Source organism: Calidris pugnax, unplaced genomic scaffold (assembly GCF_001431845.1).
Source record: "Calidris pugnax isolate Ruff unplaced genomic scaffold, ASM143184v1 scaffold41, whole genome shotgun sequence".
Taxonomy (NCBI): Eukaryota; Metazoa; Chordata; class Aves; order Charadriiformes; family Scolopacidae; genus Calidris; species Calidris pugnax.
In genome coordinates, this window is record NW_015094509.1 from 15228588 (window position 1) to 15244442 (window position 15855).

The window sequence follows — 15855 nt, forward strand, 5'->3', positions numbered from 1 at the left end:
ATTATTAGACTAGGATGAAGTTCTTAAATACTCTTCATTAAATGTTAAGGCACTATTAAATTTTTCTGTGATACAACTTCCCTAACAGAAATCAGACTGTTCACCCTACACAGGATCTCAGATCCTTGGATTTGCTCTGCCTCAGTTAAGAACAATCTCATGTCTCAGGGGTATGAGAAAAAACTATGAGTATTGATGCAGACATCTCTCTAGAGCGAGTAACATTTACCAGGAGCATTTCAAACACAGGCAAGAATATTAAAACTGTTCAATGACAAACTTCTCTGAACTCAACTACTTGGACATTCAACTTGTGAAGAATTAAGAAATGTTATGAAAAATATATTTCCTGTAGATTGCCTTACAAATCACTTTAAAAGATGCCAACTATTTGGCATTCAGTAAGTTATTGAATTTTTCACACCTGTGCTAACAGAGACATGCATTTGGAAATAAACCATCTTGTCTATTTTGAATAAACGCAAGACTTATTTATCTTATCTCATACATAGCTATATTAATTGTTCTAATGTATATGAATATCTCAAACCTATAGCCATATTAAAAAAAAAAAAGGTAGAAGGTATTATGGTTTACATATCAGATATTTGTTAAAGATCACTACAAATCTACTTTAGCTTAATTCTTGAGAAAACTGTAACTCATCAGGTATCATACCTAACCAGGTGTTCTTAGTATTCTCTTTATTTTTTTTTAATGTTTTAGTATAATTTGCATAACAATCACCAGTTATGCAAAACTTATGTCTGCTGGCACAGACAATTTAGATTACTGAGCTAGAGAATTCTGGATATAGTTTTATGTTTTAGACTTTACTTAACATCTCTACCTAGAACTTCTGTAAAAGCATTTGCCTGTTATTCATATATGATATTATAAAATATTAATGTTGAATCCTGATAAGGCTTGTGTGAGACAATGTTTATTTGCAAGAGAGATCTTTCATAAATAAAACCAAGAATCATGTAATGCTGGGATAAAAAAAAAAATGTAAAAAATAACCGGAAGAAAAAAGTTTTAAAACACTTTGAATCTCCTGAGATCTACAGTCAGTTGTAAATATTCAACCAGTTATATGAATTCATGTTAATTCTTGTATATCAATAGATCCTTGTAGACCTATTCATTCTTTCAAAAGTCTATTGTAATCAGACCTCATAATTTAGTTAACTGTAGGAATGTTTTATTTGCTTGTAATCAGAGGCTTAATATCATTAAAACTGAGATGGATACATGGATGACACTGCTTTCACATCATGATTCATTTAATGCATGTCTATATATAAACAGAATAGTTAAAATCTAAGAACAGTAAAAGTTGTAATTAATTCGTATTATTGTTATCATTATACTAATACAATGCTAAATTTTGAAGCAGGTTCCTTTTGTTTCTGTTCATGACACCGGAAGGGTGCTTTTGTATTAACTTTGAAAGACGTTTCAGGTAATTGTTGAACTCTGGCTTGAGGCATTTCCTTTTGATTCCTTAATACTGCATAGAATCTTTTTTACTCTCTTCATCTCTCTTCTACTGAAATATATTTAGTTCCAAAAACAACGAACGTAAAAAAATTTTCATCTATGGTTAAAGTGTGTATTTGGATTTTCCAGGTTCTGCAAGTCCTGTAGTGCAAGTGATTTGAAGAATGGCTGGTATTACCTTGTCGTGGTTTGGCCTCAGACAAAGGCCCACGTGCAGCCGGTCGCACAGAACAGAGCCCTCACGGCCACGCGGCCGGGAGGGGAAAATGGGAATAAAAAGGCAAAACTCGTGGGTTGAGACAAAGGCAATTTTTAACAGAACAGGAAAGGGAGCGAGGAATAACAACAACAACAATACCAGAGGGGTATACAACCGCAATGATGATACCGCCGCTCCCCGACCGCTCCCTGGGCGCCCCCAACCGCTCTCCTCCCCCGGGGGGTCACTTCCTCTTCCTCTCGCCCCCCGACTTCCTGCTTCTCCCCTTCCCCGGCAGCTCCGGCTGCCCCTGGGGCATGGCGGCTGCCCCTGGGGCATGGCGGCTGCCCCTGGGGCATGGCGGCTGCCCCTGGGGCATGGCGGCTGCCCCTGGGGCATGGCTCCCAGGGGATGGAATACCTGTGTCCCTGCTAGGGCCTGGGGAGAATGAACCCCATCCCTGCCAGACCCAGGACATATCTATTTAGAGGTTCAGAGATCAAGATTTCTATCCATGTAAGAAAGAGAATATTAAAAATTACTCTAACACTACTCATGAATCTGGGAAAAAAAAAAAAAAAGCTGTAGTGGAAAAGGGTATTGGCTTTCATTAGTTACAGGAGAGGATTCAGAAGTGATAACTGTACATATACAAAATGAAAAATGTAAAGAGAAAGCATTAGTTTAATTACAGTAATGAAATATTCTGCAGGCAGTACAAAAGGTTTGCCAAGAAATGGACTTAGTATTGTTAAAAAACCCTGCCAAACTACTTCAAACCACTAGCTGTGCTGACTGTAGACGTATCATTAAAGAATTCATAAATTTTGAGGCCTTAGATTTCTCATTTCCTGTAGGATGCCAGTAACCACCAAATGCGATTTGTCATTCATTTGTCTTCATTTAGGAGGCAGAAAACAAATAGATTGAAATGAGATGTATTGTTTTTAAAGAAATTGCAAATCTTTTTTTTTCTTGCACTTCTACGTTAAAAAAAAAAAAAAAAGCCTAATACGTTTATTTTCGTTGTGTTAAATGGTCATCTGTAACAATCCTACATTCAGATGTGTTAAAGAACTGATTAAAATGGCTTTCCTAGTTATGTCATAAATGATAGAGAATGTGAAGTAGAAGATTAAGACTGTGATGTTGCCACCTGGCAAATTCTGGTAAATTCTGACTGGCAGTTATAATAGTTTTTAAAACAATGTCCATCCCCTCTATCATGAAGGTCTAAAAACCACTTGCCCACAGTCAAAAGGGTTAGAACTACTTTGCCAGAAAGCTGTATTTATCAGTAGTAGGAGGAGTGGAAAAGCCCTTGTGTCATGTAAATATCCCCTGTGAAAGAACAGGAGGAATATTTACTGATGGTGTTCTCAACCTTTTCATACAAGAGATTGTGTCATAAATCTTCTGTATCATCTGGGTATGGGAGAAAATTTTCACCTCAGCTAAACAATGGGAAGCTTAGATGTAAGATTCATCTGTGGAAGCAGCTTATTCCTGAGGTTGAATCTGAAAAGTTTACTGTTGTGAGTTGCAGCTACATATCAGGGCCACAAACCACTTTTCACGCACAAGGACTAGCTGGAAGAATTGAATAAAGTTCACATCATGTATCAAAGCTATCAAAAATCCCTTAATAAATGCAAAATTAGAATTTACTGTTTTTCAATTAATACATACATTAAATAATTTCCATATGCTAACAGTTGTTACCAACAGTCTTTGTACTTGATCAGACACCACGAGATTACTAAGCACTTAACTCCACTTCTTCCTAAAGTATTAACTGAATCCTGCAACTATTTCCAACTATTACACTGAACTCTACTCAGTGTGTTGGCAATTAACAACTGCTATTTGGATTTGGTAAATTGTGTGGTGGGTTTTTTTTTTCATTCCACGTTGTTTGACACATCTAATTACCAATCCGATCAAGGCAATCCTTAGATAACTGATGAGCATTAAAAACAAAAGAGTGATATGTAGCAAGCACACTGCCTAGTTGGTTGGGGTTTTTTGATGACTTTCAGTTTTTAAAAATACAGGTACACTTTTTATATATTAACAGTAATTTACCAAAGAACTTTGAAACTAAGATTGTTTCACCTTTGACAAAGGTTGGGTAGTTTTGCTTTAGAAACACAGAGTTCAAAGACTTTTTGTCAAAAAAACCTCACAGGAAACATTCCTGTAGCATTTATCTCCACTGGTCATCAGGAAGAAATTGTACATATTTTGAATACAGACATCTGCAAATTTTCATGAAAAAAGTGTTCTAATAGTTTGCTGAAAAGTGACATAGGTTATGAGAAAAATAGCATTCTTTTCAGGAAAGAAAGAATTAGGATAAAATTGTGATGTGTATTAAATAACCATTTCCTTTTCCTTGTTAATTATAACATATTTTGATTTTGTAAGGCAGAAGAAACTAAATATACAGTTAACTCAATATATTCTCTTTAAAATTCAATTTAAACCATGAAAGATTAGAATGGTATCACAGGCAGTGCTTATTTGGTCCAGTTTCCTGTTCTAAGAAATGTAGCAAGTTTAAGGTCTCTAATTTTTTTATACAGTTCTTGGATCATGATAAATGAAATTTATTAAATATTCAGTTTTAAATTAAGTTTTTGAATCATTTAATATTTTAAATTTGTGGGTTGTTTTTTTCCTTCACAGTGATGTAAATTGTTTTTAGCATCAGCCAGTATTAGCAAATTCTGTTGAAATGAAATTCTGTTTGTTAAAAATACATTTGCTTTTGTAAGTTTTACTAGGTGGAAAGATTTTGGTACAGAGGCATGACCATTAAATAATTACCTGCTATTCATTTTAAGTCAGAAAACAGATGGCTTACAGTAAAAAAAAAAAAAAAAAAGCTTCTTAGGGTGTATTATTTTATAACAAAAAAAATTTACCTTGACAAGCTGGGACTGGCACATCCCATGAGTAATAACCATATGAAGATTTCCTGCATACAGCAGTACTTTTCCCAACGAGCCGAAAGCCTCGATCGCAAGCCCAGCGAACCACACTGTTGAGCTGTCCCCCCGTCTGACTGACGATGAACCCGTGGGGGGGGGACTCTGGAGTACTACAGTAGAGAGCTTGAAACATAAATATTCAATAAATAAAAGATGCATTTAGAATCTATATGACAATTCTTGACAAATTCTTGTTGAATTCAGTGGACATGTGACAACAAGGTGAGAAAACGTCCCTAAAAGTTGTATTTTGTATCCTGATCATGCACGTATCAAGCAATTTCACTAAGTATAAAAGTGAAAGAACAGCCTTTTATAAGGGCTTCAGGTTTTAGTAGGCTCAAAGGAAATGTAGTGATAAGTCACTTCTAGAACTATTTTTTTTCACCATCTTCTTTTTTAAAACAGGTAATCTACAGAAACATCAAGGGCATACTGCACGTCGTTATTTGCAAATAATCTTTCCCTTCTGGTCCTAACTAAGTTATTTCTTTCAAGTTATGTGACACAATGAGCTGAAGTGAACTAGCAAATCTAAAATAGATTTTAATCATATTTATGAATGTCATCATAAATCCATGGCAAAAATACTCAATCTGGTGTTTGGGGGTTTTTTTGTGATTTATTTAGAACACAAATGTGCTACAGAAGTCTTTAGATACTATGAAAAAAAAAAAAATCAGAAACCTTTATGAGAGCAAAAAGATCTTTAAGAAATATAGTTGTTATAATCTGAAAGAACTCATGTACTTCAAGTCTCTCTGACATTAAGATTGCTTACTTATTATACTGTTGTTAAGCTTATATTTCTTTTAATTCCCTTGTTCATTAAGTCCATGAGTACAAAGTCTTCAGGTTTTGGCTGCCTTGACAAAGGAGTGGACTAGAAGGGACTTACCACATGGTAGCCAGTTTATGATATGTTGTATGTTCAATAATTTAACTTGGTTTCTGATCGTTTTGGTTCAAGGATGAGCCAGGACTGTTTTGCCAAGATGGCAATTTTTCAATTTTGTAGGAAAGAAAATTGTTGGAAGTTTTTTTTCAAGTGCTTTCATCATGCTTTGAAGAAATGTTGCTAACTATTTGTATCTATTTTCTCAGGCAAATAGAAAAATACTGCTTCATTGATCTTTAAACCTTTCCATGTTCCATGACTTAGTTCAGGTCAATGGTTTTCTCAAGCAAAGTTTTCCTCTGAGCAGGCTGGAGTCGTGGCTGTTTGTTTACTCTTTATTAAGCAAGCAGCAGAATGAGAACACTACCATATTTTTTCAGAGCACATACTATGAAAATATTTTCTTCCTTACACTAAATTGCTCCTGCCTTATACTCTTGGAAGAATCAAAGATACAGACACCTCTACTTCTTTAGTGTATAAGAAAATATATTCATAAATATCACTAAAATATCTCCTGTCTACCTCTCAATAGTTCTCTTGCTGTCGGTAGGGAAAGTTTTAAGAACTTTCTTTCTCTTTTAACAGATCCAACAGGTACTACAGGCAATAAAACCAGCTGCCATAGAATATTTTGTGTCTAGCCAACAGGGAATTTTATCTAGCTATACAACAAACATTGTATCTCTGAGAAACCTGTGCTCTCCTAAAGGGAAAGATCACACTGATACTGTTTTGCAGACTGTTGTGAGCCTAATTATTTTTCCGCAATAGTGAAACAGCCAAAAATTGAGTGAGGAAAAACAAAAAAATATAGCAGAAAGAGGAACCTTATATTTATTCTTTATTGCTTTCTCCACTTAGTAAATTGTAAATGTTTTATGCCAATAACTTCTATAATATCTACAGATACTATCCCCAGTACTTTTCATTCTGTGTATTTCATGTCTTTGGTTATGATAAAATATCAAATATCGTTTTTGTGTAATTGTTGTAAATTGCAGCAGATCTAATTCAGCTTGAATAATAAATATTACTATTCTTCAAACATGGGTATGATATAGTAATTCTATAAAAGCAATTATATAAAAATCTATTTTATTAAGTATCATCTTCACGCACTATTAATAAATATGTTCATTTGAATTAATAACACATGTTGGCTTTTTTGACATACTAACTGATCTCTTTTAATATGGTTTGCTGCTTTTGTTGAACCTTAATTTAAAGAATTCAGTCCTTCAGAGTCTCACATTTTGCCTTTTAGCTGCTCGCTCCTGCCTTGTTGCCACCTCATCCCCCCATACCGAAAGTGATAACGATTAATTGCATAAAGATCCACTGTGAAGAACAGAGGCACATGAGTGCAAATAAATGATGGGAGGGAGAAGGGGGAAGCTGCTTATTTCGTATTTAGTACTGAATTATGAGATTTTAAAATCCTGTGAAACATTTACTTAAATCTCTACAGAGCACATGTGTTTCATATAGCCTACTTAGGCTGTGGTGGTGTTTTTTTCCTCAAAAGATTTGTATCATCAGGTTCATCTCTAAAACAGATTGTATTACCTTTCAGTCTGGGCAATTGATGTCACAGAATATAGCTTACATTACCCTCATCTCATAAATAAATATGTTCCATACTGAAATTTTATAGACATTAAAGAAAGTCTGATTTGCATACCTATGTATCTTATCCTGAAACCTTTTTTATTGGTGCCATGATCTGCTGACCACCGGAGAAATACTTCATGGCTGTTGCTGGTTATATTTAGAGAAGACGAATAGTCCCCACTGAGAGAAATGAGCAATGGGCTATGACTATTTGGTCCTTGATACAAGGAAGAAAAAGAAAAAAAAAAAAGGAGTTACAAAGTTAAAAAAACCCCATATAATAAATTATATGCATAATGTTAATATACATCCTCCAAGCAAATGGTAAATAATTCTGAATTAGAAATGGAAGTTGACATTACATGTTATACAGTTAACAGTTCTTTTTAGCACAATAAATAAAATAATAGCTTATTTAAGATTGACAAATTACAGTATGCATAAACAACAGTGATGGCACAGATGCAATGTAAAAATACATATATAGAGAAAAAGTATGATCCAAAGTAGTGTGTCCTATAGTTACCATCAAACACCTCAAGTATATCAAATTCCTTTTCTGTCTGGAAGAATTCGAAGAACATGCTGATATTATAACCCTTTTCCACAGTGATGGTCCATGCGCACATCTGGAGATTGGGGTAGCTGTCAGGATAGCCAGGGCTCAGTATCACTCCTGTTGAATCCAGACGCATTTCATTGGCTGGACACAGCACTGTGACACAGAAAGATTGGTAAAAAAATCTAAGGCTGCTATTTCTGTTTCATGTGACTGGCAAGATTTTCCTGAGTTTGAAAGATCTCCATTACTCATTTAATTTCCATAAATGCAGAAAGACTGACAACATTTTAGAAAGAAATTAGTAGAAAAACAGCCCTAAAGTCCTGTTTATCTTGAAAATAATACTTACGGCCCTCAGAAGTTATCAATTTGTGGCATTTTTCTTCTTTCATTCTCTAGAAGATAAGATATTCTTATAGGCTGTGCTTAAATACTAAATTGTTGCACTGTTAAAAAAGTGAACCATAGACTTTTGGTTTTCCCCCCAGATTACTATTACTGTCAGCAATAATTCCAGGTGGAGTCTTGCGCTGAGAGAAAAACTTGAAGACACTGTGATTCTGGGTTGTCAGATTCTAAATAAACTGTAAACAATTCCTTCAACAAACTGTATAAAGCAGCACCTAAATTTTGAGATTCTCAATCAAGCTCCAAAAACATTGATGTACTTACACACAATGTAAGCACTATTCAGACATGATGCCTTTGGTGTAGAAAATAAAACACACTTCAGGCTGACTTTTTCTTGCTTAGACAAGAAGATGATGTGTGTTAATTCAGCTTAGTTTTTAGATTCATAAAAACCTCAGGAAACTGCTGATTGCCTTTACGTGCAATGAAAAACACTTGAAATTCTATTTTGCCTTCACCACACCTAATACAGACCCAATTATTTCCCTTCTGTTACCACCAAAAAAAAAAAAAAAAAGAAAAAAAAAAACTTCTTAAAATAAAAAATTACATAATGAAGATCAAGACCAACAAAGCTGGGGTGTTGTTACCACCAAAAAAAAAAAAAAAAAGCAGAAAAGAAAACTTCTTAAAATCAACATCTACGACTAGCAGTCAAGAAATTGGTGTCATAATCCTGAATGAGCTGAAGCATCTCAGGCTGATTTTGGACAATTCATCTAATTGCTCCTCCTTTATAAACAGTTCACCATATGCCAATATTAGAACCAAAAAAAAGTAGGCCATTTCTGCCCCACTTAAAAATAAAAATCCAAATATCACCCTGAAATTGATATATATATTTATTTGTTTTAACTCCATATTCCTCATCATCCTTCAGTTCTTTGATAAGCATAACAGATGTGTAATTGTGTCAATATATGTTAGGTGCATATTGAATCTATACCTATAAACCACTTCCTTTTTTATTAAATCTGTGTATGAGAGATTTTTGGTTATATATTCACATTTCTAGTGAACTCTGAAATTCAGACAACCTGGTATTTTCCTCCTTCTGACAAAGAGACAGACTATTTCCCTGATGAGTAAATGTAAGTCAGCTGAAGAAGAAATCATAAAAATCTGAATTTCTTAAATGCTGACAGGGTTTTTTGAACACTGAACTCTAGAAAATAAGAAAAAACATCTAAAACATCTAAAACATTGCGGGGAGAGGTTAGACCCCACAACATGCAAGTGTTTCCTGCAGGGATAAAAGAATATACCTGCTCCATCCCTGCAGACTTCTTCAGCAGCTATTGCCTACCATACCTTCGCCTTACTGTAAAGAATTATTTTTTTCCTATATTCCACAGCATTTTCTGATGTCGTCTTCCACTTACAGCTGTGCTGGAAAACACATAGCAGGACTGTCTATTCTTAACTGTCATAGTTCCAGGAGGGATGGAGGATACTAGCAGGATGAATGCTAATTTGTAAATAAGTCATCACCACTATTTCAAGATGGTGTTGAAATTGAGCAAAGTGGTGTTTTAAAGTATGATGAAGAGGCTTGATTTTGAATTTATCTGGATTCACCAGGTCTGCTGAGAATCACAATGTCATTAAATAAAAATATTTGGAATTACCATGTTACTGGAACTTTTTTCAAGAACTCCCCTTGCTTCATCTTATACGAACAAGTGCCTACAGTAACAGATTTATTCACTATTAATTTACTATTTACAAATAAATCTTTCATCATGAGTGTTTTATAGATATGTTAATTAATTAAAATTGCTGCCCAAACAACATCTGATTGGTAGAAAATCCAGATGGCAGTACTTTTTATTTAATACAAATGTAAATCAAGTGCATTTATTCTGACTGATTTGGGAAAGTATTTTAATCTTGCAGTAGAAGTCAGAATATTAAGCTCAGGAGTAGGTGGCTTACAAAGGAATATCACAACAGCTACCAGGATAAAAAATGGGCTTTTGTTTACATAAATTGTACTTTTATAAGGCTGTGGGGTTTTGGTTTTGGGTTTTTTCCCCTCCTCAAAATATTTTACAATATATGTTTACCTTTCCGGAAATAAATGGTAGAATTAGTAAGAATCACAGAATCGTAGAATGATCTAGGCTGGAAGGGACCTTAAAGATCATTTAGTTCCAACCAAGCCCCCTGCCGTGGGCAGGAACACCTCCCCTAGACCAGGTTGCTCCATGCCCCAAGCAGCCTGGTCTTGAACACTTGCAGGGATGGGTCATCCACAACTTCTCTAGTCAACCTGTTCCAGTCATGAAACGTGCTCATCACCGAAACTTTAAAGTGATTACATTTTTTAAAATAAATTGTGTACAAGGTTTATCTCCATTAGCTCCCTAATCAGTTTGATATGAAACAAACCTCATATTTTCTTCAAAAATCATGGGAAAATTCTATTCTAGCATAACACATCAAATGTCATCTCAATAAAGACTGATTTAAACTGTGATGTTTGTGGTTGGTGGGACTGTAATCTTGTCTTGACCTTAAAAATGAGGTAGAGTTGTATCTCTCTATTCACATTTTTCAATAAAAGAAGGAAAAAATGAATACATGGAGGTGGACACACACATACAGAAAACCTATTCTTTAGAATACACTGAATAAAAATGGAAGAACCTAAAGTTGCACTGAAAAATTATGTTGTAATCTTGTTCACCCAAATCCATGCTGTTAATTTTAGCATTTTTTTAAAATTTCCATATAAATTTTCATAATATTATGTTCTAGATAAAATGAAATAATCTCATAATTTATTAAAATTAGATTCCCTCAAAAAAAAAAAATTGTGAATTATTTTCACAAAGTAGAGCAGCAGTCCCTTAAACTCATAAAATTCATCAAAATATTACTAATTTATTTGCCTTAACGTTTGGCACATATTCACTCTAACTAACTGATACTATTGGGAGTAGCACCAAATAGTGTGAAATATTTTCAGTGTGCCATCTTAGGTAAAGAGGGAGTGGAGGATATTTAAGGAATCATCATTTAGCTGGTGTGGAAGTAGGAACAGAAAAAGGAGAAAAAAAACCTTGACAGGTAGGTGGTGTTCCATCCATCTGAAGCCTTTCACCCAGCCGACACGTCAGAATCTCATTACCAACCAATGTAAAGCCTGGCTGACACTGGTACCTTATTATGTCTCCTGTTCGGAAAAATAAAACAAAACAAAACACGAACAAACAAAAGAAACATTAAACAGCAATTAACTGGGACTTTTAGCTTTGAAAACATTATTGATTAATGAAGTTTCTTGCCACCATATATAATGGGCTAAATGACCTCTGGCATAAACAACTTTGATTAGTCTAAGAAATGTGGTAAACGAGCATTGTGTTGCACACTGTGCTGCATCTATCACTGTTTTCCATCACATTATTAGTTGGATAGTTTGCTAATTTGTCTTGGTTTGACTGATGCTGTGTGAACCATGTGTCCACAAAGCTTTAAGCAATATAATTTATTGGATAGCCATTATGGAAGTAAATAAATAGATAAGTCAGTAACCCATACAACCCTGAGGGAAAAAAAAATTAAATAGGAACTGGATTTAGTTGATGATATTTAAATTTGGCATAGTAAGAATAAGAGATTGGCATTTTTTAATTAAGAAATTAAAAATTGATACAGTTTTAGGTACCAATAAAAATAAAAATTTCTTTTTGTTACCATTATAACCTCTCAAATATTAGTATATATTAAAAATAAATTTATTTTTCTGTGCTATAATGTGAGCAAAACAACTGATCATATTAATCATATTTCTTTTAACTACAGGTGGCTAAGTAATATTATTAACATGTCTTAGAAGGTCAGAATGTCAGCCTGTCAGATCCTCCTAATTTTTAAAAATTTGATTTTACCCTTCAGGTCACTGAACCTTAATTCTGATACAGAATATACCATTGTCTATAAGGTGTTTTTTGTGGGTTTTGTTTGTTTGTTTTAGTATAAGACAATGTTTGACATCAAACATTATGAAATATGTATTTTAAAATAAAGTTAATTAGAAAGAAGCTACTGTGTTACTTATATGTGATCTCTAAAACAGAGATGGGATTCAGGTAGTATTGGGTAGAGGAATGACTTCTTAAAAATTTTATTTTCAAATATAAATCTAACATATTACAGGGATGATTTGCATCCTGAAAAGCAAGAAATTTCTGTGCATAGCAGTCCTTTTTTTTGAAACAAATGTTTTTTCTCTTATATTACCTATTTCAAATTCATCGTCCTCGGTTAGAATTTCGGCATTTGGTATATTTGTTGGAGGCTGGCAGACCCGGAGCTGATAGGCTACAAACAGGAAAAAAGCAGAGTTGACATTCCCATACCTAGACAGTTTACACAGACATGCAAACATGATTTAATACCCACACTAACAGGATAAAAATAAACATATACTCATTTACTTCGAACCTTTCAAGAGAATCTAAAAAAAGAAAACATATGAATTTCTGAATTAATGAAAAATTGCAAGTTGCATCTGTGTTCTTAATTAGTTATTTAATTTCAGTGGCAAAACCTTATTCATAAATAACTTAAGAAGCTTAGGATTGGTCATCAATTTTCTCACTGAAAAGCAAAGATTTTTTGTATTGTGGAATGGTTGCTTTGTTTATTTTTTTTACAATACATTTTTACTGCTAAACTCTTCCACTTTTGAAATTTTGTAATGAAGACAAATTTTAGAATCCAAAAGATTCTACCCAGATGCAGCCTAACTGATGGATGGGAGCATTTTGAATGTTAAAATCGCCAGTAAATGGAGTTGTCGAACACATCTCACTGGGAGATAGGGTCAGAGAATAATTCTGCTTTCAAACTTCTCACATGAAATAATTTTCTGAGTTTTAACACAAGTATACAACAGCCAGACAAAATAATTAGTTGAAACAAATGATAAAAAAGACAAGTAGGAAGAGTATGCAGAAACCATATAGCCTTTTTTTTTTTTTACAGAGAACCTATGAGGATGGGCCTGTGTTTGGACACAGACAAAATTGCCTCCAATCTAAATTGCAATTAGGACAGAAATTCATCCAAAGAAATCACACTGAAGTATTTATACTGACAGTGTAGTCTTCTGCCTTTAAAGGCATACACTCAGGTCGATCAAGGAGTCAAGTGTGCCTGGTTTTCACTGAAACTACATTTTCATGTAACATTGTTTAAAAGCATCTCTCATTAACAAGGAAACATCATCTACTTATGGCAGCTTCAGCTGTCATTAGGATGATGATTCTGCTTCAGTTATACACATCTTTGTTATTTCCCGTGCTTGCATCCTTTAGTAATCAAGTAGTCAAACTTTTCTCAGTCATAAAATTCATATTTAATCCAGGTAAGATCTTTTGTTGCTACTGAGTCACCCATATTTGACATCTTCCTATTCCACTCCTTTTTGTCAACTGCATAATGAAAAGCCAATTAAGTCAGTGTGTCAGATAGCTAACACACTGCCTTAGGATAAAGTAATTTAAAATAAAACACATCAAGCAAACATGGAACAGCTGTGCTAAATGCAGTTAAAAAAAAATCACCAACATAATTAAAAAATGAGTTTGATAAACAATTCATATCATTTATCTCAAATGTCTTGTTTAGGGCTTTCATTCACTTTAATCTCCAAATTATCCATTTTAAATAAATTTGACTCCTCTTAAAACCCTGCCTTTATTGCTATAAATTGTATGTAGCTGATATGAAGGATCACAGACTCAAGGATACTGAGATATTTCTTTATCTTGACAACATCAATCCATAAAGTGTTTTAAGCTGCTTCTTTTTGGTGCTCAGTTTGTGTCTTTAATACGCATTAGAGCACACACTTCTGGAATGACAATTTCCACAATCACAAAAGAAACAAACACAAGGAGATCAAGTTCTTTAGACATGCCTTATTACTAGGTACGAGCATTTTTAGATATCTTTGGTCATATAGTGGTCATATATTAAAATCAACCCATATATTGATGAACACAAAGGTTCCTTCACAAACTGCTACATGCAGTGTAGAAGCCCAGACTTGGAATTAAAATTCTGACCTCCCTCTCCCCAATTGTACTGGAGTCTATATTTCATAATCAATTCAAGTGCTGTTGTTCTTCCCATTACGGGATTTAGGTTTGGGAGGGGGTGGGGGTTTGAGTGTTCGAGGGTTTTTTAATTTTGTTTTGTTTAGTTTAAAGTTTCTTTAATCCCCAAAATTCCGTCTGTCTATATTCATCTTGGTCTCTACTAAGTCAAAAAGAAATCTCTCCAGTCTCAAAATCTTATCAGGATCCAGAAAACAGACTGTAGTCTGTCCATGTTTCCTAGAACAGTCAATCCAAAAGGCAGCTAAAAACATCCTTGCTTCTGAATCTGTTTCCTTGCCATGATAGGAATGCAGAAGAACACGTGGCCACAGAAGGTTTGAATTACTACAAAAAGAGGTACAATTTGGTGCAGTAATACTTAGGAATTTTCATTCAGTCAGTATTTAATTCAAGGGCAGTTTAATGTTAACTACACGATATAGTTAACTAACATTGAAATCTTTAGGACAACAGTACTTTCTCCAAAATATTCAAATATCTACAAGAAATGTAATGAAACCCAGAAACTTTTAGATTACAAAGGACTTTTAGGAGCATTTTACACAGTGAGAAGATGAGTACCTTGAACTGCAGGGTCTTTACTCATGTCTTTTCACAGTGCATTCTTTTTATTTTTTTGCTTGACTACTAGTAAATTTAGTATCTGGTCAAGAAAACAGCTTGTTTTCGTCATTCATATTGGTCTTCCATATGTTTGCATTAGTGGTGGTCAGTCATACGAGTAACAACAACTCTTTTTAGAAAAAGTAAAGTAATTTTTTTCATTACAGGCAGTGAAAAAGTGTAAGTTGTCACACTTACCATGGTAACTAAGTACAAAGTAGCCACTGGTAGTAAAGTCACTGTGGAACTTGATCAGAATCTGATTGGAAGTGCTATAGACTGATTCTAATGCCGTGTTGCCACTAAATTGTCCAATTTGAGGAGAAGTTTGATCTGGTCCATCCCTAAGAAAAACAGATTCAAAAAGATTTTTATGCCCAAACAAATAATTTAATTTCTTCAAATTTTAATACTATGTAATAGAATTTCTCTACTCTAAAAGGCGTGTATCATCTAATATCAGATAAAACAAACACTGAGGGCTGAAAGCCTTTTGAAATTCTGTATGTGGATTGGAGTAACTTAGAGGACCATCAAAATTTATTAGAAAGTAAGGTGCTCTGTTCAATCACCTTTTGGAAGTAATATACAAAATGATTGAATTTGTGATTGTACATTATCTTCCAGACTTGGACAGGCTGGAGGGCTGGGCAAAGAAGAACCTCATGAGGGTCAACAGGGAAAAGTGTAGGGTCCTGCACCTGGGGAAGAAAAATGTCAGGTACCAGTATAGGTTAGGGGTGGACCCGCTAGAGGCAACTACTGAAGAGAGAGATCTAGGGGTCCTGGTGGACAGTAAAATGACAATGAGTAAACAGTGTGCTCTTGCGGCCAGGAAGGCCAATGGTATCTTGGGCTGCATAGGGAAGAGTGTAGCCAGCAGGTCAAGGGAAGTCATTCTCCCCCTCTACTCTGCACTGGTGAGGCCACAACTGGAG

The 15855-nt window shown here is 34.5% G+C and overlaps 1 protein-coding gene across 1 annotated transcript in view; it reads right to left on the reverse strand.

The window, feature by feature from the left end:
* CSMD3 (CUB and Sushi multiple domains 3) overlaps positions 1-15855 on the reverse strand; it is a 600957-nt gene that overhangs the window by 69655 nt on the left and 515447 nt on the right. Inside the window, exons 45-50 of the mRNA XM_014965576.1 lie at positions 15116-15261; positions 12429-12509; positions 11245-11358; positions 7734-7922; positions 7278-7424; positions 4630-4818 (exon numbers count right to left, since the gene is read on the reverse strand). Coding sequence (XP_014821062.1) covers positions 4630-4818; positions 7278-7424; positions 7734-7922; positions 11245-11358; positions 12429-12509; positions 15116-15261 — 866 coding nt within the window. The remainder of the gene's footprint in view (positions 1-4629; positions 4819-7277; positions 7425-7733; positions 7923-11244; positions 11359-12428; positions 12510-15115; positions 15262-15855) is intronic.